Source organism: Ranitomeya variabilis, chromosome 2 (genome assembly GCF_051348905.1).
Source record: "Ranitomeya variabilis isolate aRanVar5 chromosome 2, aRanVar5.hap1, whole genome shotgun sequence".
Taxonomy (NCBI): domain Eukaryota; kingdom Metazoa; phylum Chordata; class Amphibia; order Anura; family Dendrobatidae; genus Ranitomeya; species Ranitomeya variabilis.
Genome location: NC_135233.1, coordinates 15,038,939 through 15,065,071, shown reverse-complemented (window position 1 = coordinate 15,065,071; position 26,133 = coordinate 15,038,939). Strand labels below are relative to the sequence as shown.

General features: G+C 48.3%; 1 protein-coding gene across 1 annotated transcript in view; it reads right to left on the bottom strand.

The window, feature by feature from the left end:
• Window positions 1-951: 951 nt before the first annotated feature.
• GLP1R (glucagon like peptide 1 receptor) overlaps window positions 952-26,133 on the bottom strand; it is a 385,527-nt gene continuing 360,345 nt past the window's right edge. Inside the window, exons 9-13 of the mRNA XM_077282033.1 lie at window positions 25,691-25,760; window positions 14,389-14,477; window positions 7,331-7,469; window positions 5,029-5,070; window positions 952-3,372 (exon numbers count right to left, since the gene is read on the bottom strand). Coding sequence (XP_077138148.1) covers window positions 3,235-3,372; window positions 5,029-5,070; window positions 7,331-7,469; window positions 14,389-14,477; window positions 25,691-25,760 — 478 coding nt within the window. The 3' untranslated portion in view covers window positions 952-3,234. The remainder of the gene's footprint in view (window positions 3,373-5,028; window positions 5,071-7,330; window positions 7,470-14,388; window positions 14,478-25,690; window positions 25,761-26,133) is intronic.

Sequence of the window (26,133 nt, the reverse complement as noted above, 5' to 3'; positions counted from 1 at the left end):
CATATAGAGCAGTCACCACTCTCAGACGTCCCCCATATAGAGCAGTCACCACTCTCAGACACCCACCATATAGAGCAGTCACCTCTCAGAAGTCCCCCATATAGAGCAGTCACCACTCTCAGACGCCCCCCATATAGAGCAGTCACCACTCTCAGACACCCCCCATATAGAGCAGTCACCACTCTCAGACGTCCCCCATATAGAGCAGTCACCACTCTCAGACGTCCCCCATATAGAGCAGTCACCTCTCAGACGCCCCCATATAGAGCAGTCACCACTCTCAGACGCCCCCATATAGAGTAGTCACCCCTTTCAGACATCCCCACATAGAGCAGTCACCACTCTCAGACGTCCCCCATATAGAGCAGTCACCCCTTTCAGACGCCCCCATATAGAGCAGTCACCACTCTCAGACGTCCCTCATATAGAGCAGTCACCACTCTCAGACGTCCCCCATATAGAGCAGTCACCACTCTCAGACATCCCCCATATAGAGCAGTCACCACTCTCAGTTGCCCCCCACATAGAGCAGTCACCACTCTCAGACATCCCCACATAGAGCAGTCACCACTCTCAGACGTCCCCCATATAGAGCAGTCACCCCTTTCAGACGCCCCCATATAGAGCAGTCACCACTCTCGGACGTCCCCCATATAGAGCAGTCACCACTCTCAGACGCCCCCCATATAGAGCAGTCACCACTCTCAGTTGCCCCCCACATAGAGCAGTCACCACTCTCAGACGCCCCCCATATAGAGCAGTCACCACTCTCAGACGCCCCCCATATAGAGCAGTCACCACTCTCAGTTGCCCCCCACATAGAGCAGTCACCACTCTCAGACGCCCCCCATATAGAGCAGTCACCACTCTCAGACGCCCCCATATAGAGCAGTCACCACTCTCAGTTGCCCCCCATATAGATGCAGTTTATAACTAGTGAGACCCCCATTATATACACAGCGATTACACATGGAAACATCAAACACAGCCCTTATATTTATGGCCGTAGTGAAGACTACAGATCAGCGGGGTCCATGGTGTTATGTCTCCCTCCGCTTCTTCATATTGTGGGGGCTGGTGTAGTCACATAATCCAGAGGACATCAATGCTTATGGTGGTCAGTCTTCCCTATTTGTAGGGATTAATGGGGCTCACATTGATGGGAGTACAGTACTCTGCTCAGAGTATATGGGTCATAATGCAATAATGCGATATTGTTATCGAATTCATTACATCCACTAAAAAAGGAGATCAGTGGAGTCGGACTCATAGGAAAATGGAACCAAAGTGCTGAAAAGCGATGGAGCATCTATTACATCCGCTGGAGATACATCCATAGAAATGGAGAAGCCATATAGAAGACTCTATCCATACAGGACCCCAAGAACACAAATGGCATTAACGTGGAAATTTCAGTAGGAAAAAGCTATAAATCTCTGAGCAGTAGGAGTCCGGAGACTCAATCCAGACATAAGCTAGCTTTGGTCCACAGCTGTTCCTAAAGGAACGAGCCTCTAAGCAATGGTACACCATGACATTCAATGTTCAATGAACACAAAAGATTGTTCTATTCCCCCAGTCCAGGTGCTCAAGCCTCCACTTCTTCCACTGTCCCAAGGGGGGAAACTTGTAGATCTTAGCGATTCCAATGCAAAATTTGTAGCTTGGTCCCAACTTACCAGGTGCTATGATACTTTTTTTCCTTATTTGAGCCCCATTTGACATCAGGGGTGACTTATGGTTGAAGGTCACAGTTGATAATGGTTAGCGTTCGATGGGAATAGCCATACCTGTCCTATCCTACCTTATCCCCACCTTTTATGATTATGACTACTACTTCTGCATTCCCTGTACCTAATCCTTTCCACACAGCTCTTCTGAGACAGAACCAGTAGTGGGAAGATCCACAATCTAATCTTTATTCACATTCCTTGTAATAGAGAAGGGTTTTTTACCCTTTGGCCATTCCCTGACCATGTTTCTAAAGTGGTCAGAAGTCCTGAGAAGATCACACCAACCATAACACAGTCAGCTTGAGCGGATCCAATATAAATGAGCATCAGTCAATGTGGACAACTACCAATATCCCATAATGATGATACTTGCTTGAGATCCTCTGGCAACCACTGATTTCTACAACTGTCTAGGTATAGGAAACCATTGGGGGATCATCTTGTTTTTGTAGAATACATGGAATTATTTAATAGAAGTAAAGTTTATTGCAGATACAATGTTAATGTTTCAAATATTCCTCCCAGATACATTCATATTGTAAGCACCCTGACCATCCATGAAGACCAATGAAGGCGCTGGTGAAGACATTCACAGATATCCATAAAATAAAGTCACTTTAACATAAAGAACCTTGCAGATGTTCTCCTGATGACACATAGATTTTTTTTGAAGACCTCACAGATGTTCTCCAGAAGACACTTGCAGATGTTCTTCAGAAGACCCTCATAGATGTTCCTATAATGACTCACACAGATGCTGTCCTGAAGACCCTTGTATATGATTTCTGAAAGGCCCTCATAGATGTTCTCCTGAAGACTTACATAGATATTGTTCTGAAGACTATCAAAGATGTTCTCCTGAAGATCCGTATGTTTTCTCCTGAAGAACCTTCTCTAATTTTCTCCTGAAGCCCCTTGTAGATGTTCTCCTGAAGAACCTCATAGATGTTTTCCAGAAGGCCCTCATAGATGTTCTCCTAATATCACATATATATTGCTCTGCAGACTCTGAAGAATGTTCTCCTGAAGACCATCATATATTTTCTCCTGAAGACTCTTGTAGATGTTCTTCTTTAGGCCTTTGAAGATTTTTTCCCATGACTCTCATAGATGTTCTCATGAAGACCCTCTTCGGTGTTCTCCAGTAGACCATCAGAGATGTTTTCCTAAAGACCTGTGTAGACGGTCCCGTGGTAGTGTAAAAAGTTTATATATTGGTCTGTCTATTTCATTAAGATGCATCCAGTCATGTCCTTTTCTTAAACCTTCAAACATCTTAGGGTTCTTCTTTTAAGGACTGACTGGTGAAGTGGTCGGTGTACTGGCAGGACACAAGCATTGAGACCAAATGTAGCAAAACGTCAATGTTACTTAAATAGAAACAATATTAGAGGATGGTGTCTCTATTTGTGCCAACAATGGACCTCCCGGCTGCTGAGATTTCCTTTGGTGACTCCACAGTTTATGACTGGGCAATGAAATTCCAGCAGAGGAGGCAGAGTTAGACACTGCTGCCCATGGTCACTCCGCTGCTCAGGCTGTTGGCTGGGAACTTGACGGGTTTCATGCTGCTGTCACGTTGACTGTATAAATGCTCAAGTCTCCATCGTTCCCATCTTCTCTGGAATTCAGCCTGGACCTGGAGGTAGAGCAGACAGAGAGCAAGAGATCATATCTGACATGTAAGTGTAGGAACACAGAATGTCGATCATACGCCTTTGTCTCATCAATCACAGATAAGGCCATGTTCACTTCTACATCATGAGCCTTGATCTTTCCCATTGGTGGTTTCCATTGTGTTATGGATCGGGCAAAGTGTAGTTGTTGCTTTCACAGCACAGATTTTAAGGTAGCCATAAAATCTTGGTTAACTGATCAAGCTCCGAACTCCCACATACACATGGACAGCGTGGAGCGTGGCCAAGGAAGCATGTGTTTTCATTGGGAAGACCAGTGGGAAGTGGTGTTGTATCCCCCTCCAGACTCCTCTGTCCTCCTGCTTCAGAGCCCACTGGTTTCCTCCAGAGTCCTATTAGAAACTCTTCTGAATCTGCCTCTCTCCAGACCTCTATGACTCCTTTTAGACTCCTCTATCCTCCTCTTGACTCCTCTGCCCCTTCCAAACGTCTCTGTCTAATCCAGACTACTATCTTCCCTACAGACTCCTATGTCGCCCTTCTCTAGAATCCTCTGTCCTCCTCCTGCCTCATCTGTCCCCCTCCTCCAGACTACTCTGTAACACTACAGACTCCTCTGTCCCCCTTCACCAGACTCTTCTGTCCCAATCGCCAGACTCTTCTGTCCCCCTAGTCCAGACTCTTTTATATCTCCTCCTCCAGATTTATTTGTCCTCCACTAGAATCTTGTTCCCCTCCTCCAGACTACTCTGTAACACTCCAGACTCCTCTGTCCCCCTCCTCAACACTCCTCTGTCCCCCTCCTCCAGACTTGTTTGTCCTCCTCTGGAATCTTTTGTTCCCCTCCTCCAGACTACTCTGTAACTCTCCACATCTTTGTCCCCCTACTCCACACTCCTCTGTCCCCCTCCTCCGCACTCCTCTGTCCCCCTCCTCCGCACTCCTCTGTCCCCCTCCTCCGCACTCCTCTGTCTCCCTCCTCCGCACTCCTCTTTCCCCCTCCTCCGCACTCCTCTGTCCCCCTCCTCCGCACTCCTCTGTCCCCCTCCTCCGCACTCCTCTGTCCCCCTCCTCCGCACTCCTCTGTCCCCCTCCTCCGCACTCCTCTGTCCCCCTCCTCCGCACTCCTCTGTCCCCCTCCTCCGCACTCCTCTGTCTCCCTCCTCCGCACTCCTCTGTCCCCCTCCTCCGCACTCCTCTTTCCCCCTCCTCCGCACTCCTCTGTCCCCCTCCTCCGCACTCCTCTGTCCCCCTCCTCCGCACTCCTCTGTCCCCCTCCTCCGCACTCCTCTGTCCCCCTCCTCCGCACTCCTCTGTCCCCCTCCTCCACACTCCTCTTTCCTCCTGCAGACTATTCTGTCCACTCCTTACACCTCTGTTCGTTCTTGACTCCTCTGGGGCAGTAGTCAGGTATGATGCCGCCCCCTGCACCTCGGGGGTGGGACATACACAGCACAGTATATCAGTGCATACGTAACAGTAGATCAGTCCCAATCTGCACAGAGACATAAATGTTCAGAACTGGAAATACAGGAGAGAATAAATTCAATCAAGACTTCAACAAGACAGAATGTGGAAATAAAAGACGATGTCCCATGGAACAATGGAGGAGAAGCTGCTGGATGTGGAGCTGCTGGGACTCTGCATCTGGTGCTCACCTCATTATTAATGAAGCAGTACAGCACGGCGACCATCAGACCCTGGAACAGCAGAGACGGGTGATTAGTGCGGCTGAGATCAGACTCGTCACAGGTTTTACTATCAGGCGAGCACAAAGAGACTGCGGCGGCAGAGGCGCTTACTGCACAGAGGATTGGATACATTGGCTACAACTGTACCAAACCCTCAGATGTGAGAAGCATTAGGACCTTACAGCTCATAGTCCACAAGCCAGAGGTGGAGATGTTCTGCATGTTATGAACAGTGTGGACACATGTAAACACCTGTACTGGCCAATATTGGAACAGGAAAGTTATATTTCCACTATCGTACTGCCCCTTATGGTAAAATAGGGGACTGCATCCTGTTATTGAGCTATGTGGCAGAGCTGATATTGTCATTCTGTTACCATTGTGATTACGTTCAGAAAACTCATTGACATAGCAGATTGCCAGATGACAAACTGCTGTGCTACACTAACAAACAGCTCTGCTACACTGATAAAAAAGACTCTGCTACACTAACAAACAGCTCTGCTACACTAACAAACAGCTCTGCTACACTAACAAACAGCTCTGTTGGACTGATAAACAGCTCTGCTAAACTGACAAGTAGCTCTTCTGCACCGTGAAACAACACTGCTGCACTGACAAACTGCTCTGCTACACTGACAAACTGCTCTGCTACACTGACAAACAGCTCTGCTGCACTGATAAAAAAGACTCTGCTACACTAACAAACAGCTCTGCTACACTAACAAACAGCTCTGTTGGACTGATAAACAGCTCTGCTAAACTGACAAGCAGATCTGCTGCACTGAGAATCAGCTCTGCTGCACTAAAAACAGCTCTGCTACACTAACAAGTAGCTCTTCTACACCGTGAAACAACACTGCTGCACTGAGAAACAGCTCTGCTACACTGACAAACTGCTCTGCTGCACTGACAAACTGCTCTGCTGCACTGACAAACTGCTCTGCTGCACTGACAAACTGCTCTGCTGTACTGATAAACAGCTCTGCTACACTGACAAGCAGCTCTGCTGCACTGAAAAGTAGCTCTGCTGCACTGACAAACCGCTCTGCTGCACTGACAAACTGCTCTGCTACACTGACAAACTGCTCTGCTACACTGACAAACTGCTCTGCTACACTGACAAACTGCTCTGCTACACTGACAAACAGCTCTGCTGCACTGACAAACAGCTCTGCTGCACTGACAAACAGGTCTGCTACACTGACAAACAGCTCTGCAACACAGACAAACAGCTCTGCTGCACTGACAAACAGCTCTGCTACACTGAAACAGCTGTGCTACACTGACAAACAGCTGTGCTACACTGACAAACAGCTCTGCTACACTGACAAATAGCTCTGCTGCACTGAAAAACAGCTCTGCTGCACTAGCAAGCAGCTCTGCTGCACCGAGAAACAGCTCTGCTGCACTGACAAACAGCTCTGCTGCACTGACAAACAGCTCTGGAACACAGACAAACAGCTCTGCTACACAGACAAACAGCTCTGCTGCACTGACAAACAGCTGTGCTACACTGACAAACAGCTGTGCTACACTGACAAACAGCTCTGCTGCACTGAGAAACAGCTGTGCTGCACTGACAAACAGCTCTGCTGCACTGACAAACAGCTCTGCTGCACTGACAAACAGGTCTGCTACACTGACAAACAGCTCTGCAACACAGACAAACAGCTCTGCTGCACTGACAAACAGCTCTGCTACACTGAAACAGCTGTGCTACACTGCCAAACAGCTGTGCTACACTGACAAACAGCTATGCTACACTGACAAATAGCTCTGCTGCACTGAAAAACAGCTCTGCTGCACTAGCAAGCAGCTCTGCTGCACCGAGAAACAGCTCTGCTGCACTGACAAACAGCTCTGCTGCACTAGCAAGCAGCTCTGCTGCACCGAGAAACAGCTCTGCTGCACTGACAAACAGCTCTGCTGCACAGACAAACAGCTGTGCTACACTGACAAACAGCTGTGCTACACTGACAAACAGCTCTGCTACACTGACAAATAGCTCTGCTGCACTGAAAAACAGCTCTGCTGCACTAACAAGCAGCTCTGCTGCACCGAGAAACAGCTCTGCTACACAGACAAACAGCTCTGCTGCACTGACAAACAGCTCTGCTGCACTGACAAACAGCTCTGCTGCTTAAGTGGATATGTTCTCCCCTTGTCTTTATAGGGAAGAGTCACAACTTGTGCGCTAGTGACAGAGGCATAGACAATTCTATTATTACACTGCCTCCTACAATAATGGTGGAGGACGGCATCTTACCTGGAAGGAGCTGAAGGAAAGCTCAAAGAACAGCTTGATGTAGCGCAGGGATCCTTTGGCGTGTTCGTCGGTTATAAAGGCGAAAATGATCTCGTGCGTCCCCAGGAGTGGGATCAGTGTCAGCGTGGATTTTGCTAATCTGTGAATTGGGAAAGGAAAATAAATAATGAATATGATGAAATAAGATGTTAATCTGTACAACTCTTGTGCCTGCACTACACCTCCGACAATGCAGCACAGCAGAGTTCTCTCTTCCTGCAGTCAGAACCATCCAAAAAACCAGCAGAATTGTGAGTGCAGCTGTGAAGGACTATCTCAGCTCCTCTTTATTGTTGGTCAGAGTTTCTGCTCCTAGAAATCTCCAATAGAAAGATTCACTTGTTGGGTCTGCCATTTGTGATCCTCAGGGGAAAAAAAGCTATTGAGTGACCACCAGAAATAGCCATTTTGTGTTCTACTGTTCTTTGGGAAAAGAGCTTTTAAGACCTTTCAGCAAATGTTCTTGTTGAACACGACACCCGAAGTAATAGCTGCTGCAGTGCGGAATAAGCCAGAGATCAATGTATTTGGCACCTAAAGCGTTAACCTTTCTGTCTTAATTCCAAGTGAATGTTATTAGATAATTTTCTCTGGGGGCGTGCTCTTCTTCACCCTGTATGATACTGACCAATCATAAGCAGCAGTGACTCTCAAAGGAAAGGAGACCACGCCCCCACCACAGCTTACAGGAAGGATGCTTCACAAATATTTATCATTCATTTGCTTCTTACATACAGAGTTAAGCAACACTCTAGTTAGTTTTCATTAAAAAAATGTATGCTTTAAGTGATCTACAAAAATGTAACAAATTTGTCAGAGCTCTGCTGGTTCTGATGGCTCTCGCTGCTTTCCTTCTCCTTTTCTCAGTTTTCAAGATAGCAGCAGGTAAGAGATTGTACACAGATGCCCATATTGTGGAAGATGTAGAAGTATGTGGGGAAGGAGTGGCTGAAGCATGTTATAGACTTTTTGCAAGGAGAAAAGCAGATGAAGAGGAAATAAGTACAGGATAGAAGTTTTGCTGACACATGAGGACAATAACATCCTGGATACAGTGATCCAGAACACTGCCCCCACTTGCGTTGAGAAACACGTGATGGTGTCTCCGCAGCTATCCTACATGCATTTGCATATTTCCCATAAGGGATGGGGGCAGTGTTCTGGATCACTGCGTTGAGAAACACGTGATGGTGTCTCCGCGGTGTTGGATGTTTTGGTCTCCCCGAGGCCAATCATCTGTTCCTTCATATATTACTGGGAGAGACACACAGACCTCACATCCAGCCTATATTACTGGGAGAGGCACACAGACCTCACATCCAGCCTATATTACTGGGAGAGACACACAGATCTCACATCCAGCCTGTATTACTGGGAGAGACACACAGATCTCACATCCAGCCTATATTACTGGGAGAGACACACAGACCTCACATCCAGCCTATATTACTGGGAGAGACACACAGACCTCACATCCAGTCTGTATTACTGGGAGAGACACACAGAGCTCACATCCAGTCTGTATTACTGGGAGAGACACACAGAGCTCACATCCAGCCTATATTACTGGGAGAGACACACAGACCTCACATCCAGCCTATATTACTGGGAGAGACACACAGATCTCACATCCAGCCTATATTACTGGGAGAGACACACAGACCTCACATCCAGCCTATATTACTGGGAGAGACACACAGAGCTCACATCCAGTCTGTATTACTGGGAGAGACACACAGAGCTCACATCCAGCCTATATTACTGGGAGAGACACACAGATCTCACATCCAGCCTATATTACTGGGAGAGACACACAGATCTCACATCCAGCCTATATTACTGGGAGAGACACACAGACCTCACATCCAGCCTATATTACTGGGAGAGACACACAGAGCTCACATCCAGTCTGTATTACTGGGAGAGACACACAGAGCTCACATCCAGCCTATATTACTGGGAGAGACACAGACCTCACATCCAGCCTATATTACTGGGAGAGACACACGGACCTCACATCCAGTCTGTATTACTGGGAGAGACACACAGAGCTCACATCCAGCCTATATTACTGGGAGAGACACACAGAACTCACATCCAGCTTGTATTACTGGAAGAGACATACAGACCTCATATCCAGCCTATATTACTGGGAGAGAACACAGACCTCACATCCAGCCTGTATTACTGGGAGAGACACACAGACCTCACATCCAGCCTAAATTACTGGGAGAGACACACAGACCTCACATCCAGCCTAAATTACTGGGAGAGACACACAGACCTCACATCCAGCCTATATTACTGGGAGAGAGACACAGACCTGACATCCAGCCTATATTACTGGGAGAGACACACAAACCTCACATCCAACCAATATTACAGGGAGAGACACACAGACCTCACATCCAGCCTATATTACTGGGAAAGACACACAGAGCTCACAACCAGCCTATATTACTGGGTAAGACACAGAGCTCATATCCAGCCTATATTACTGGAGGAGACACAGATCTCACATCCAGCCTATATTACAGGGAGAGACACACAGACCTCACACCCAGCCTATATTACTGGGACAGACACACAGAGCTCACATCCACCCTATATTACTTGGAGAGACACACAGACCTCACATCCAGCCTATATTACTGGGAGAGACACACGGACCTCATATCCAGCCTATATTACTGGGAGAGACACACAGACCTCACATCCAGCCTACATTACTGGGAGAGACACACAGACCTCACATCCAGCCTATATTACTGGGAGAGACACACAGACCTCACATCCAGCCTATATTACTGGGGGAGACACACAGCTCACATCCAGCCTATATTGCTGGGAGATACGCAAAGACCTCACATCCAGCCTACAGGTCCTTCTCAAAAAATTAGCATATAGTGTTAAATTTCATTATTTACCATAATGTAATGATTACAATTAAACTTTCATATATTATAGATTCATTATCCACCAACTGAAATTTGTCAGGTCTTTTATTGTTTTAATACTGATGATTTTGGCATACAACTCCTGATAACCCAAAAAACCTGTCTCAATAAATTAGCATATCAAGAAAAGGTTCTCTAAACGACCTATTACCCTAATCTTCTGAATCAACTAATTAACTCTAAACACATGCAAAAGATACCTGAGGCTTTTAAAAACTCCCTGCCTGGTTCATTACTCAAAACCCCCATCATGGGTAAGACTAGCGACCTGACAGATGTCAAGAAGGCCATCATTGACACCCTCAAGCAAGAGGGTAAGACCCAGAAAGAAATTTCTCAACAAATAGGCTGTTCCCAGAGTGCTGTATCAAGGCACCTCAATGGTAAGTCTGTTGGAAGGAAACAATGTGGCAGAAAACGCTGTACAACGAGAAGAGGTGACCGGACCCTGAGGAAGATTGTGGAGAAGGACCGATTCCAGACCTTGGGGAACCTGAGGAAGCAGTGGACTGAGTCTGGTGTGGAAACATCCAGAGCCACCGTGCACAGGCGTGTGCAGGAAATGGGCTACAGGTGCCGCATTCCCCAGGTAAACAGCGGCAGAAGCGCCTGACCTGGGCTACAGAGAAGCAGCACTGGACTGTTGCTAAGTGGTCCCAAGTACTTTTTTCTGATGAAAGCAAATTTTGCATGTCATTCGGAAATCAAGGTGCCAGAGTCTGGAGGAAGACTGGGGAGAAGGAAATGCCAAAATGCCTGAAGTCCAGTGTCAAGTACCCAGTCAGTGATGGTGTGGGGTGCCATGTCAGCTGCTGGTGTTGGTCCACTGTGTTTCATCAAGGGCAGGGTCAATGCAGCTAGCTATCAGGAGATTTTGGAGCACTTCATGCTTCCTGGCACCTGCTCACAGTGCCAAAACCACTGGTAAATGGTTTACTGACCATGGTATTACTGTGCTCAATTGGCCTGCCAACTCTCCTGACCTGAACCCCATAGAGAATCTGTGGGATATTGTGAAGAGAAAGTTGAGAGACGCAAGACCCAACACTCTGGATGAGCTTAAGGCCGCTATTGAAGCATCCTGGGCCTCCATAACATCTCAGCAGTGTCACAGGCTGATTGCCTCCATGCCACGCCGCATTGAAGCAGTCATTTCTGCCAAAGGATTCCCGACCAAGTATTGAGTGCATAACTGAACATTATTATTTGATGTTTTTTTTGTTTGTTATTAAAAAACACTTTTATTTGATTGGACGGGTGAAATATGCTAATTTATTGAGACAGGTTTTTTGGGTTATCAGGAGTTGTAGGCCAAAATCATCAGTATTAAAACAATAAAAGACCTGACAAATTTCAGTTGGTGGATAATGAATCTATAATATATGAAAGTTTAATTGTAATCATTACATTATGGTAAATAATGAAATTTAACACTATATGCTAATTTTTTGAGAAGGACCTGTATATTACTGGGAGAGACACACAGAGCTCACATCCAGCCTATATTAGTGGGAGAGACACACAGAGCTCACATCCAGCCTATTTTGCTGGGAGATACGCAAAGACCTCACATCCAGGCTATATTACTGGGAGAGACACACAGACCTCACATCCAGCCTATATTACTGGGAGAGAACACAGACCTCACATCCAGCCTATATTACTGGGAGAGACATATAGAGCTCACAGCCACCCTATATTACTGGGAGAGACACACAGACCTCACATCCAGCCTATATTACTGGGAGAGACACACAGACCTCACATCCAGCCTATATTACTGGGAGAGACCCACAGACCTCACATCCAGCCTATATTACTGGGAGAGACACACAGAGCTCACATACAACACAAAAGTGAAAAATCTGACAGTTAGATCAAGTTGTAAACTACACATAAAGGGGCTGAAATTGAATAATGGAATGAATATTGAAAGTAAAGATCAGTTTCTATTTCTGTGGGTCTTACCTGCTGCAGCTCATCCAGTTCTCTAAGTTATGATCTGTTCCTAACCCCGCCCCCACACATGTGATTGACAGCTTTCTGAAAACACCGAGCTCAGGGCTGCCATTCTTTGGAAGCGGCAGGTCCAGCAGGCACTCATCAATATCACAGACTGTATTGCTGGAGCTCTTCAGTGAGAAGACTAACAGAGCTGCAGCAAATACAAGAGTGAAATGAAAACTACAGCAAGCAGCCCAGTAAGTGAGACATCATTAGAATAAGAATGAGCATTACAGAGCCCCCGTAGTTACATTGTGCAATGGGCAGAAGCTATCAGCTGCATAAAGTATTTTTGGAGGTGAGTGTAATTACGTATTAGCAAAAAATGTCTCCTCCAGCAGCACAGAGTATTTCAGGGCATTATTTGCGCTCATGTAGTAGAATGTAACAGATTTTTAAGTTATACGGTGAAACAACAGGTTTTGCAGTAGTGCAAAGTAGTTCAGGGCCGGGGTGGGCTCAGGCAGGAGAGTAAGTGGAGTTCGTCAACAGCTACTTTCCCCAGTTTAGGCGGGAAAGTTTCCTATTTTGCGGGAGGTTTTGGAGGAGAATTTCTTTTCCTGAATGATTCTGCAGCTTTGTGATGGACAGAGAGGTTTCCTTTAGTTTAAAAACCTCCTTTACAAAACTGTGTGTGAACTGTGTGGAAAGCGTAGGACCTGGTATAAGAGAGATGCCGTAAAGTGGCTACCAGGTACACATGAATTGGCCAATTTATGCGCTAAACGCTCTCATTTTTCATATTTCTAGTGCAGTAATGCAGTTTCATGTTTCAGCGCCGCAGTCTGCTGCCTTATTTACTTGACTATATATGAGTTGGTGACTCTAGGTTCAGCACCTGTTCACACTTAGTCTATGTTTGAATGTGACGGTCAGCTTTTTCAAATGTGTGTGAACAGAGCCGTATTCCTGCTGCGGTGACAGTGACGGTGACAAGCTGACGTCTTCGCTTCCTGCGGCTTGAGCACAATCCCCTCATTAGTTCTTTATTTCGGTGCTGGATATGATTCCTTGTCATCTCCTTCATTCCTTTCACACGAGTGTCATTATCAACGTTCTCGCTCCATCTCCATTACTGCAGATTAGAGCCCATAACCCGGCCATTACCGCCGTGATCTGGGAGAGTCTGTACGGTAAAGTCCGCAGTCAGCAGAACGCCGAGTCGCCTCGGGATTGATGTCACGGCGGTGACTTTTCCATTACGGAAGGTAAGAGCGATCTGTAGAGCAAGACCCCTGCACCATTAACTGTTACATTGTGACGACCTGCAGCAGTTATCAGTGTACGTCACTTTACCGGAATCTCTCTACCTCTCCTAAGTAAATTATGGGACATTGTGGAAGAAAAGCTCCAGGTTGTCGAGTGATTTCTGTCCGTTCTTTCCATCTGATGATCAGCGCAATGCTGAAACAATGTATCACTGTCATGTAACATTCCTGTTTATTCCCTTTACTGCTGTTACTTTGTCTCCCTCTCGTTATACCGGTCAGTGTGATCACTCCGCCTGTTTCCATGGTCTCCTCTTGCTCCCGTCAGTCGGTGTGAACGGCCCCCTATTTTCAGGTCTCTTCTGCGTCCAATAGAATAAAGTCCTGATCGGATGGAGACATTATCTGTGCCGGCGGAGATGGCCACACACCAACGAACAGAGCTCTGTGCTGACACCATTGAGAAAGAAGGTCCCGGGAGAGAAGAACCAAGATGTCGGCCAAGAATGGATCACCACCTAGATGATGAAAACTCAGGATAGAGCAAATAACACACGGCCAAGGGTTTCTCCGGAAGGTTCTGAGCGGTTATGGACGTTTCCATCCGGTGATGTCGCTGACTAATCACAGCAAAAACTCATCACACGAAAAATGGGGAATCTGCAAAATGTGCAGAAGGAAGATGGAACTCCAGAAGATGAACACACAAGGAAGGTCAGAAGTAAGGGCGAGGAGCCGAGGCTTAGAAATCGGGACAGAGAGGATAGAAGATGATACAAGGCGGTTTAGTAATATATGTAGGTGGACAAGATGCACAAATAATGACGTCCATATAACATGAGTCACTTACCGGCACTTGGTGTCTGATCTACACATCAGGTTCGCCTGCAGCTTAGAGATGATGATACAGATCACCCGGATAAAGATGACAAAATTCACCTGTACATAGAATAACAATAAAATGTATCACACATAAAAGTATCACAGCCTGTGCTGCATCGCAGTATATATTACACGTGAGCGCTATACCCAGCTAATTCAGAAAACTAAATCCCCTGCTCAGACCAAGAGCTACATGGTAATATTCAGCTTATATCCAACACTATGGGGAGCAAAGGGCATAGTATCTCTGTATACAGGGAGCTCCCCCTAGTGGTGACTGCAGACAGGATCTTATCATGTATCTCTGTATAGAGGGAGCTCCCCCTAGTGGTGGCTGCAGACAGGATCTTATCATGTATCTCTGTATACAGGGAGCTCCCCCTAGTGGTGGCTGCAGACAGGATCTTATCATGTATCTCTGTATACAGGGAGCTCCCCCTAGTGGTGGCTGCAGACAGAATCTTATCATGTGTCTCTGTATACAGGGAGCTCCCCCTAGTGGTGACTGCAGACAGGATCTTATCATGTGTCTCTGTATACAGGGAGCTCCCCCTAGTGGTGGCTGCAGACAGGATCTTATCATGTATCTCTGTATACAGGGAGCTCCCCCTAGTGGTGACTGCAGACAGGAACTTATTACACAGGGAGCTCCCCCTAGTGGTGGCTGCAGACAGAATCTTATCATGTATCTCTGTATACAGGGAGCTCCCCCTAGTGGTGGCTGCAGACAGGATCTTATCATGTATCTCTGTATACAGGGAGCTCCCCCTAGTGGTGGCTGCAGACAGGATCTTATCATCTATCTCTGTATACAGGGAGCTCCCCCTAGTGGTGACTGCAGACAGGATCTTATCATGTATCTCTGTATACAGGGAGCTCCCCCTAGTGGTGGCTGCAGACAGGATCTTATCATGTATCTCTATATACAGGGAGCTCCCCCTAGTGGTGACTGCAGACAGGATCTTATTACACAGGGAGCTCCCCCTAGTGGTGGCTGCAGACAGAATCTTATCATGTATCTCTGTATACAGGGAGCTCCCCCTAGTGGTGACTGCAGACAGGATCTTATCATGTATCTCTGTATACAGGGAGCTCCCCCTAGTGGCGACTGCAGACAGGATCTTATCATGTATCTCTGTATACAGGGAGCTCCCCCTAGTGGTGGCTGCAGACAGTATCTTATCATGTATCTCTGCATACAGGGAGCTCCCCCTAGTGGTGACCGCAGACTGGATCTTATCCTGTATCTCTGTCTACAGGGAGCTCCCCCTAGTGGTGGCTGCAGACAGGATCTTATCATGTATCTCTGTATACAGGGAGCTCCCCCTAGTGGTGACTGCAGACAGGATCTTATCATGTATCTCTGTCTACAGGGAGCTCCCCCTAGTGGTGGCTGCAGACAGGATGTTATCATGTATATCTGTATACAGGGAGCTCCCTCTAGTAGTGACTGCAGACAGGATTTTATCATGTATCTCTGTATACAGGGAGCTCCCCCTAGTGGTGGCTGCAGACAGGGTCTTATCATGTATCTCTGTATACAGGGAGCTCCCCCTAGTGGTGGCTGCAGACAGGATCTTATCATGTATCTCTGTATACAGGGAGCTCCCCCTAGTGGTGACTGCAGACAGACAGGATCTTATCATGTATCTCTGTATACAGGGAGCTCCCCCTAGTGATGGCTGCAGACAGGATCTTATCATGTATCTCTGTATACAGGGAGCTCCCCCTAGTGGTGGCTGCAGACAGGATCTTATCATGTATCTCTGTATACAGGGAGCTCCCCCTAGTGGGGACTGCAGACAGGATCTTATCATGTATCTCTGTATACAGGGAGCTCCCCCTAGTGGTGGCTGCAGACCGGATCTTATCAAGTATCTCTGTATACAGGGAGCTCCCCCTAGTGGTGGCTGCAGACAGGATCTTATCATGTATCTCTGTATACAGGGAGCTCCCCCTAGTGGTGACTGCAGACAGGAACTTATTACGCAGGGAGCTCCCCCTAGTGGTGACGGCAGACAAGAACTTATCGTGTATCTCTGTCCACAGGGAGCTCCCCCTAGTGGTGACAGCAGACAGAATCTTATCATGTTTCTCTGTATACAGGGAGCTCCCCCTAGTGGTGACTGCAGACAGGATGTTATCATGTATCTCTGTATACAGGGAGCTCCCCCTAGTGGTGACTGCAGACAGGATCTTATCATGTATCTCAGTATACAGGGAGCTCCCCCTAGTGGTGACTGCAGACAGGATCTTATCATGTATCTCTGTATACAGCGAGCTCCCCCTAGTGGTGGCTGCAGACAGGATCTTATCATGTATCTCTGTATACAGGGAGCTCCCCCTAGTGGTGACTGCAGACAGGAACTTATTACACAGGGAGCTCCCCCTAGTGGTGGCTGCAGACAGAATCTTATCATGTATCTCTGTATACAGGGAGCTCCCCCTAGTGGTGGCTGCAGACAGGATCTTATCATCTATCTCTGTATACAGGGAGCTCCCCCTAGTGGTGACTGCAGACAGGATCTTATCATGTATCTCTGTATACAGGGAGCTCCCCCTAGTGGTGGCTGCAGACAGTATCTTATCATGTATCTCTGCATACAGGGAGCTCCCCCTAGTGGTGACCGCAGACTGGATCTTATCCTGTATCTCTGTCTACAGGGAGCTCCCCCTAGTGGTGGCTGCAGACAGGGTCTTATCATGTATCTCTGTATACAGGGAGCTCCCCCTAGTGGTGGCTGCAGACAGGGTCTTATCATGTATCTCTGTATACAGGGAGCTCCCCCTAGTGGTGGCTGCAGACAGGATCTTATCATGTATCTCTGTATACAGGGAGCTCCCCCTAGTGGTGACTGCAGACAGACAGGATCTTATCATGTATCTCTGTATACAGGGAGCTCCCCCTAGTGATGGCTGCAGACAGGATCTTATCATGTATCTCTGTATAAAGGGAGCTCCCCCTAGTGGTGGCTGCAGACAGGATCTTATCATGTATCTCTGTATACAGGGAGCTCCCCCTAGTGGTGACTGCAGACAGGATCTTATCATGTATCTCTGTATACAGGGAGCTCCCCCTAGTGGTGGCTGCAGACCGGATCTTATCATGTATCTCTGTATACAGGGAGCTCCCCCTAGTGGTGGCTGCAGACAGGATATTATCATGTATCTCTGTATACAGGGAGCTCCCCCTAGTGGTGACTGCAGACAAGATCTTATCATGTATCTCTGTATACAGGGAGCTCCCCCTAGTGGTGGCTGCAGACAGGATATTATCATGTATCTCTGTATACAGGGAGCTCCCCCTAGTGGTGACTGCAGACAGGATCTTATCATGTATCTCTGTATACAGGGAGCTCCCCCTAGTGGTGACTGCAGACAGGAACTTATTACACAGGGAGCTCCCCCTAGTGGTGACGGCAGACAAGAACTTATCGTGTATCTCTGTCCACAGGGAGCTCCCCCTAGCGGTGACAGCAGACAGAATCTTATCATGTTTCTCTGTATACAGGGAGCTCCCCCTAGTGGTGACTGCAGACAGGATCTTATCATGTATCTCTGTCCACAGGGAGCTCCACCTAGTGGCGACGGCAGACAGGAACTTATCCTGTATCTCTGTACACAGGGAGCTCCCCCTAGTGGTGACTGCAGACAGGATCTTATCATGTATCTCTGTATACAGGGAGCTCCCCCTAGTGGTGGCTGCAGACAGGATCTTGTCCTGTATCTCTGTACACATGGAGCTCCCCCTAGTGGTGACTGCAGACAGGAACTTATTACACAGGGAGCTCCCCCTAGTGGTGGCTGCAGACAGAATCTTATCATGTATCTCTGTATACAGGGAGCTCCCCCTAGTGGTGACTGCAGACAGGAACTTATTACACAGGGAGCTCCCCCTAGTGGTGGCTGCAGACAGAATCTTATCATGTATCTCTGTATACAGGGAGCTCCCCCTAGTGGTGACTGCAGACAGGAACTTATTACACAGGGAGCTCCCCCTAGTGGTGACGGCAGACAAGAACTTATCGTGTATCTCTGTCCACAGGGAGCTCCACCTAGTGGTGATGGCAGACAGGAACTTATTGTGTATCTCTGTACACAGGGAGCTCCCCCTAGTGGTGGCTGCAGACTGAATCTTATCATGTATCTCTGTATACAGGGAGCTCCCCCTAGTGGTGTCTGCAGACAGGATCTTATCATGTATCTCTGTATACAGGGAGCTCCCCCTAGTGGTGACTGCAGACAGGATCTTATCATGTATCTCTGTATACAGGGAGCTCCCCCTAGTGGTAGCTGCAGACAGGATCTTATCATGTACTAGATGGTGGCCTGATTCTAACGCATCGGGTATTCTAGAATATGTATGCGTAGTGTATAGTACAGCCCACGTAGTATATTGCACAGCCCATGAAGTATATTGCGCAGCCCACGCAGTACATTGCACAGCCCACGCAGTACATTGCGCAACCCACGCAGTACATTGCGCAGCCCACGCAGTACATGGCGCAGCCCACGCAGTACATTGCGCAGCCAACGCAGAACATGGCGCAGCCAAAGCAGTACATGGCGCAGCCAACGCAGTACATGGCGCAGCCCATGCAGTACATTGCACAGCCCACGTAGTACATTGCGCAGCCCATGTAGTACATTGCGCAGCCCACGTAGTTCATTGCGCAGCCCACTTAGTATATTGTGCAGCCCACGTTGTATATTGCGCAGCCCACGTAGTACATTGCGCAGCCCACGTAGTACATTGCGCAGCCCACGTAGTACATTGCGCAGCCCACGTAGTATATTGCGCAACCCACGTAGTATATTGGGCAGCCCACGTAGTATATTGGGCAGCCCATGTAGTATATTGCGCAGCCCACGTTGTACATTGCGCAGCCCACGTTGTACATTGCGTAGCCCACGTTGTACATTGCGCAGCCCACGTATATTGCGCAGCCCACGTTGTATACTGTGCAGCCCACGTTGTATATTGTGCAGCCCATGTTGTATATTGCGCAGCCCACGTAGTATATTGCCCAGCCACGTAGTATAAAGCACAGTCCATGCAGTATATTGCACAGCCACGTAGTATATAGCACAGCCCATTTAGTATATTGCCCAGCCACGTAGTATATTGCCCAGCCCACGTAGTACATTGCGCAGCCCACGTAGTACATTGTGCAGCCCACGTAGTACATTGCACAGCCCACTTAGTATATTGCGCAGCCCACGTTGTATATTGCGCAGCCCACGTAGTACTTTGCGCAGCCCACGTAGTACTTTGCGCAGCCCACATAGTACATTGCGCAGCCCACGTTGTATATTGCGCAGCCCACGTAGTATATTGCGCAACCCACGTAGTATATTGGGCAGCCCACGTAGTATATTGGGCAGCCCATGTAGTATATTGCGCAGCCCACGTTGTACATTGCGCAGCCCACGTTGTACATTGCGCAGCCCACGTATATTGCGCAGCCCACATTGTATATTGCGCACCCCACGTTGTACATTGCGCAGCCCACGTATATTGCGCAGCCCACATTGTATATTGTGCACCCCACATTGTATATTGTGCAGCCCATGTTGTATATTGCGCAGCCCACGTAGTATATTGCCCAGCCACGTAGTATATAGCACAGTCTATGCAGTATATTGCACAGCCACGTAGTATGTTGCCCAGCCCACGTTGTATATTACGCAGCCCACGTAGTATATTGCCCAGCTACGTAGTATATAGCCCAGCCCATGTAGCATATTGCCCAGCCACGTAGTATATAGCACAGCCCATGTAGTATATTGCACAGCCCATGTAGTATATTGCACAGCCCACGTAGTATATAGCAATGTGGGCATCATATCCCTGTTAAAAAAAGAAATAAAATAAAAAATAGTTATATACTCACCTTCCGGAGCCCCCGGATCCAAGCGAAGTGGTTACCGACGCTGCTCGTGCACTCCGGTCTCAAGAGTGCATTGCGTTCTCGCGAGATGACGACGTAGCGGTCTCGCGAGACCGCTACGTCATCATCTCGCGAGATTGCAGCATGGAGTGGTCACTGGAGCGTCTCGAGCGGGAAAGGCCTGTTGTCGATATGGGGGGCCGACGGACGGTGAGTATATAACGATTTTTATTTTTTTAATTATTTTTAACATTAGATCGCTTTACTATTCATGCTGCATAGGCAGCATGAATAGTAAAAAGTAGGTTACACAGGGTTAATAGCGGTAACGGAGTGCGTTACACCGCGGCATAACGCGGTCCGTTACCGCTGCCATTAACCCTGTGTGAGGGCAGACTGGAGGGGAGTACGGAGCGTGCACTGACTGCGGGGAGGAAGGAGCGGCCATTTTTCCGCCGGACTGTGACCGTCGCTGATTGATCATGGCTGTTTTGCCACGACCAATCAGCGACTTGGGTTCCATGACAGACAGAGGCCGCGACCAATGAATATCCGTGACAGAAAGAAAGACAGACGGACAGAAGGACAGACGGAAGTGACCATTAGACAATTATATAGTAGATATCTGTATACAGGGAGCTCCCTCTAGTGGTGACTGCAGACAGGATCTTATCATGTATCTCTGTATATAGGGAGCTCCCCCTAGTGGTGAATGTAGACAGGATCTTATCATGTATCTCTGTATACAGGGCGCTCCCCCTAGTGGTGAATGCAGACAGGATCTTATCATGTATCTCTGTATACAGGGAGCTCCCCCTAGTGGTGGCTGCAGACAGGATCTTATCATGTATCTCTGTATACAGGGAGCTCCCCCTAGTGGTGGCTGCAGACAGGATCTTATCATGTATCTCTGTATACAGGGAGCTCCCCTAGAGGTGACTGCAGACAGGATCTTATCATGTATCTCTGTGTACAGGGAGCTCCCGCTAGTGGTGGCTGCAGACAGGATCTTATCATGTATCTCTGTATACAGGGAGCTCCCCCTAGTGGTGACTGCAGACAGGATCTTATCATGTATCTCTGTATACAGGGAGCTCCCCCTAGTGGTGGCTGCAGACAGGATCTTATCATGTATCTCTGTATACAGGGAGCTCCCCCTGGTGGTGACTCCAGACAGGATCTTATCATGTATCTCTGTATACAGGGAGCTCCCCCTAGTGGTGACTGCAGACAGGATCTTATCATGTATCTCTATATACAGGGAGCTCCCCCTAGTGGTAGCTGCAGATAGGATCTTATCATGTACTAGATGGTGGCCTGATTCTAACGCATCGGGTATTTTAGAATATGTATGCGTAGTGTATAGCACAGCCCACGAAGTATATTGCGCAGCCCACGCAGTACATTGTGCAACCCACGCAGTACATTGCGCAGTCCACGCAGTACATTGCGCAGCCCACGCAGTACATTGCGCAGCCCACGCAGTACATTGCGCAGCCCACGCAGTACATTGCGCAGCCAACGCAGTACATGGCGCAGCCAACGCAGTACATGGCGCAGCCAACGCAGTACATGGCGCAGCCCACGTAGTACATTGCGCAGCCCACGTAGTACATTGCGCAGCCCACTTAGTATATTGCGCAGCCCACATTGTATATTGCGCAGCCCACATAGTACATTGCGCAGCCCACGTTGTATATTGCGCAGCCCACGTAGTATATTGCGCAACCCACGTAGTATATTGGGCAGCCCACGTAGTATATTGGGCAGCCCATGTAGTATATTGCGCAGCCCACGTTGTACATTGCGCAGCCCACGTTGTACATTGCGCAGCCCACGTATATTGCGCAGCCCACATTGTATATTGCGCACCCCACGTTGTATATTGCGCAGCCCACGTTGTATATTGTGCAGCCCATGTTGTATATTGCGCAGCCCACGTAGTATATTGCCCAACCACGTAGTATATAGCACAGTCCATGCAGTATATTGCACAGCCACGTAGTATATAGCACAGCCCATTTAGTATATTGCCCAGCCACGTAGTATATTGCCCAGTCCACGTAGTACATTGCGCAGCCCACGTAGTACATTGCGCAGCCCACGTAGTACATTGCGCAGCCCACTTAGTATATTGCGCAGCCCACGTTGTATATTGCGCAGCCCACGTAGTACATTGCGCAGCCCACGTAGTACATTGCGCAGCCCACGTTGTATATTGCGCAGCCCACGTAGTATATTGCGCAACCCACGTAGTATATTGGGCAGCCCACGTAGTATATTGGGCAGCCCATGTAGTATATTGCGCAGCCCACGTTGTACATTGCGCAGCCCACGTTGTACATTGCGCAGCCCACGTATATTGCGCAGCCCACATTGTATATTGCGCACCCCACGTTGTATATTGCACAGCCCACGTTGTATATTATGCAGCCCATGTTGTATATTGCGCAGCCCACGTAGTATATTGCCCAGCCACGTAGTATATAGCACAGTCCATGCAGTATATTGCACAGCCACGTAGTATATAGCACAGCCCATTTAGTATATTGCCCAGCCACATAGTATATTGCCCAGCCCACGATGTATATTACGCAGCCCATGTAGTATATTGCCCAGCCACGTAGTATATAGCCCAGCCCATGTAGTATATTGGCCAGCCACGTAGTATATAGCACAGCCCATGTAGTATATTGCACAGCCCACGCATTATATTGCACAGCCCACGTAGTATATTGCACAGCCCATGTAGTATATTGCACAGCCCACGTAGTATATAGCAATGTGGGCATCATATCCCTGTTAAAAAAAGAAATAAAATAAAAAATAGTTATATACTCACCTTCCGGAGCCCCCGGATCCAAGCGACGTGGTTACCGACGCTGCTCGTGCGCTCCGGTCTCAAGAGTGCATTGCGTTCTCGCGAGACCGCTACGTCATCATCTCGCGAGATCGCAGCATGGAGTGGTCACTGGAGCGTCTCGAGCGGGAAAGGCCTTTGTCGATCTGGGGGCCGACGGACGGTGAGTATATAACGATTTTTATTTTTTTTATTATTTTTAATATTAGATCGCTTTACTATTCATGCCGCATAGGCAGCATGAATAGTAAAAAGTAGGTTACACAGGGTTAATAGCGGTAACGGAGTGCATTACACCGCGGCATAACGCGGCCCGTTACCGCTGCCATTAACCCTGTGTGAGGGCAGACTGGAGGGGAGTATGGAGCGGGCACTGACTGCGGGGAGGAAGGAGCGGCCATTTTTCCGCCGGACTGTGCCCGTCGCTGATTGGTCATGGCTGTTTTGCCACGACCAATCAGCGACTTGGGTTCCATGACAGACAGAGGCCGCGACCAATGAATATCCGTGACAGAAAGAAAGACAGACAGACAGAAGGACAGACGGAAGTGACCATTAGACAATTATATAGTAGATATCTGTATACAGGGAGCTCCCCCTAGTGGTGACTGCAGACAGGATCTTATCATGTATCTCTGTATACAGGGAGCTCCCCCTAGTGGTGGCTGCAGACAGGATCTTATCATGTATCTCTGTATACAGGGAGCTCCCCCTAGTGGAGGCTGCAGACAGGATCTTATCATGTATCTCTGTATACAGAGAGCTCCCCCTAGTGGTGACTGCAGACAGGATCTTATCATGTATCTCTGTATACAGGGAGCTCCTCCTAGTGGTGGCTGCAGACAGGATCTTATCATGTATCTCTGTATACAGGGAGCTCCCCCTAGTGGTGACTGCAGACAGGATCTTATCATGTATCTCTGTATACAGGGAGCTCCCCCTAGTGGTGACTGCAGACAGGATCTTATCATGTATCTCTGTATACAGGGAGCTCCCCCTAGTGGTGGCTGCAGACAGAATCTTATCATGTATCTCTGTATACAGGGAGCTCCCCCTAGTGGTGGCTGCAGACAGAATCTTATCATGTATCTCTGTATACAGGGAGCGCCCCCTAGTGGTGGCTGCAGATAAGATCCTATCATGAATCTCTGTATACAGGGAGCTCCCCCTAGTGGTGGCTGCAGATAAGATCTTATCATGAATCTCTGTATACAGGGAGCTCCCCCTAGTGGTGACTGCAGACAGGATCTTATCATGTATCTCTGTATACAGGGAGCTCCCCCTAGTGGTGGCTGCAGACAGGATCTTATCATGTATCTCTGTATACAGGGAGCTCCCCCTAGTGGTGACTGCAGACAGGAACTTATCATGTATCTCTGTATACAGGGAGCTCCCCCTAGTGGTGGCTGCAGACAGGATCTTATCATGTATCTCTGTATACAGGGAGCTCCCCCTAGTGGTGGCTGCAGACAGGATCGTATCATGTATCTCTGTATACAGGGAGCTCCTCCTAGTGGTGGCTGCAGACAGAATCTTATCATGTATCTCTGTATACAGGGAGCTCCCCCTAGTGGTGGCTGCAGACAGGATCTTATCATGTATCTCTGTATACAGGGAGCTCCCCCTAGTGGTGGCTGCATACAGGATCTTATCATGTATCTCTGTATACAGGGAGCTCCCCCTAGTGGTGGCTGCAGACAGGATCTTATCATGTATCTCTGTATACAGGGAGCTCCCCCTAGTGGTGGCTGCAGACAGGATCTCATCATGTATCTCTGTATACAGGGAGCTCCCCCTAGTGGTGGCTGCAGACAGGATCTTATCATGTATCTCTGTATACAGGGAGCTCCCCCTAGTGGTGACTGCAGACAGGATCTTATCATGTATCTCTGTATACAGGGAGCTCCCCCTAGTGGTGGTTGCAGACAGGATCTTATCATGTATCTCTGTATACAGGGAGCTCCCCCTAGTGGTGGCTGCAGACTGGATCTTATCATGTATCTATGTATACAGGGAGCTCCCCCTAGTGGTGACTGCAGACAGGATCTTATCATGTATCTCTGTATACAGGGAGCTCCCCCTAGTGGTGACTGCAGACAGGATCTTATCATGTATCTCTGTATACAGGGAGCTCCCCCTAGTGGTGGCTGCAGACAGGATCTTATCATGTATCTCTGTATACAGGGAGCTCCCCCTAGTGGTGGCTGCAGACAGGATCTTATCCTGTATCTCTGTATACAGGGAGCTCCCCCTAGTGGTGGCTGCAGACAGGATCTTATCATGTATCTCTGTATACAGGGAGCTCCCCCTAGTGGTGGCTGCAGACAGGATCTTATCATGTATCTCTGTATACAGGGAGCTCCCCCTTGTGGTGGCTGCAGACAGGATCTTATCATGTATCTCTGTATACAGGGAGCTCCCCCTAGTGGTGGCTGCAGACAGGACCTTATCATGTATCTCTGTATACAGGGAGCTCCAGAGTGCCACTTTGTACTGTAAGTCTGCCGCTGACAACTCACCCCGATAGCGATGAGGATCGGCAGGCGGATGATGAGCCAGTAGTTCATATTGTAATTCCGAGTCCAGCAGCTGCAGAGAAACAACAATGATTTATTATTACGACTTAAAAGCCCAAATTCAGACAAATGTCTCCGATTTCTTGATGACTGAGTCAGAGATAAACGCATTTTGCTGACAGCGAAACGAATTGCGTCCATCCACTTGTGATGATTGTGCCGCGTCTCTCACGTGGCCGCTCCGCACTCTCCGCACTGCTATACCTGATGTATACCGCCGGTGAAACACGCCAGTTCAGCCGTTCAGCTCTGCGCTACCCTTTTGTGCAGTCGGAGCTATTACAATGCCATTAAGAGGGAATAGACAGAAGACGAGGCTTGAATGAACAGCTGCGCCAGGTAGCATTCGCCCGGTTTATATCTTTCCCCAGAGATGGCGGCAGCTG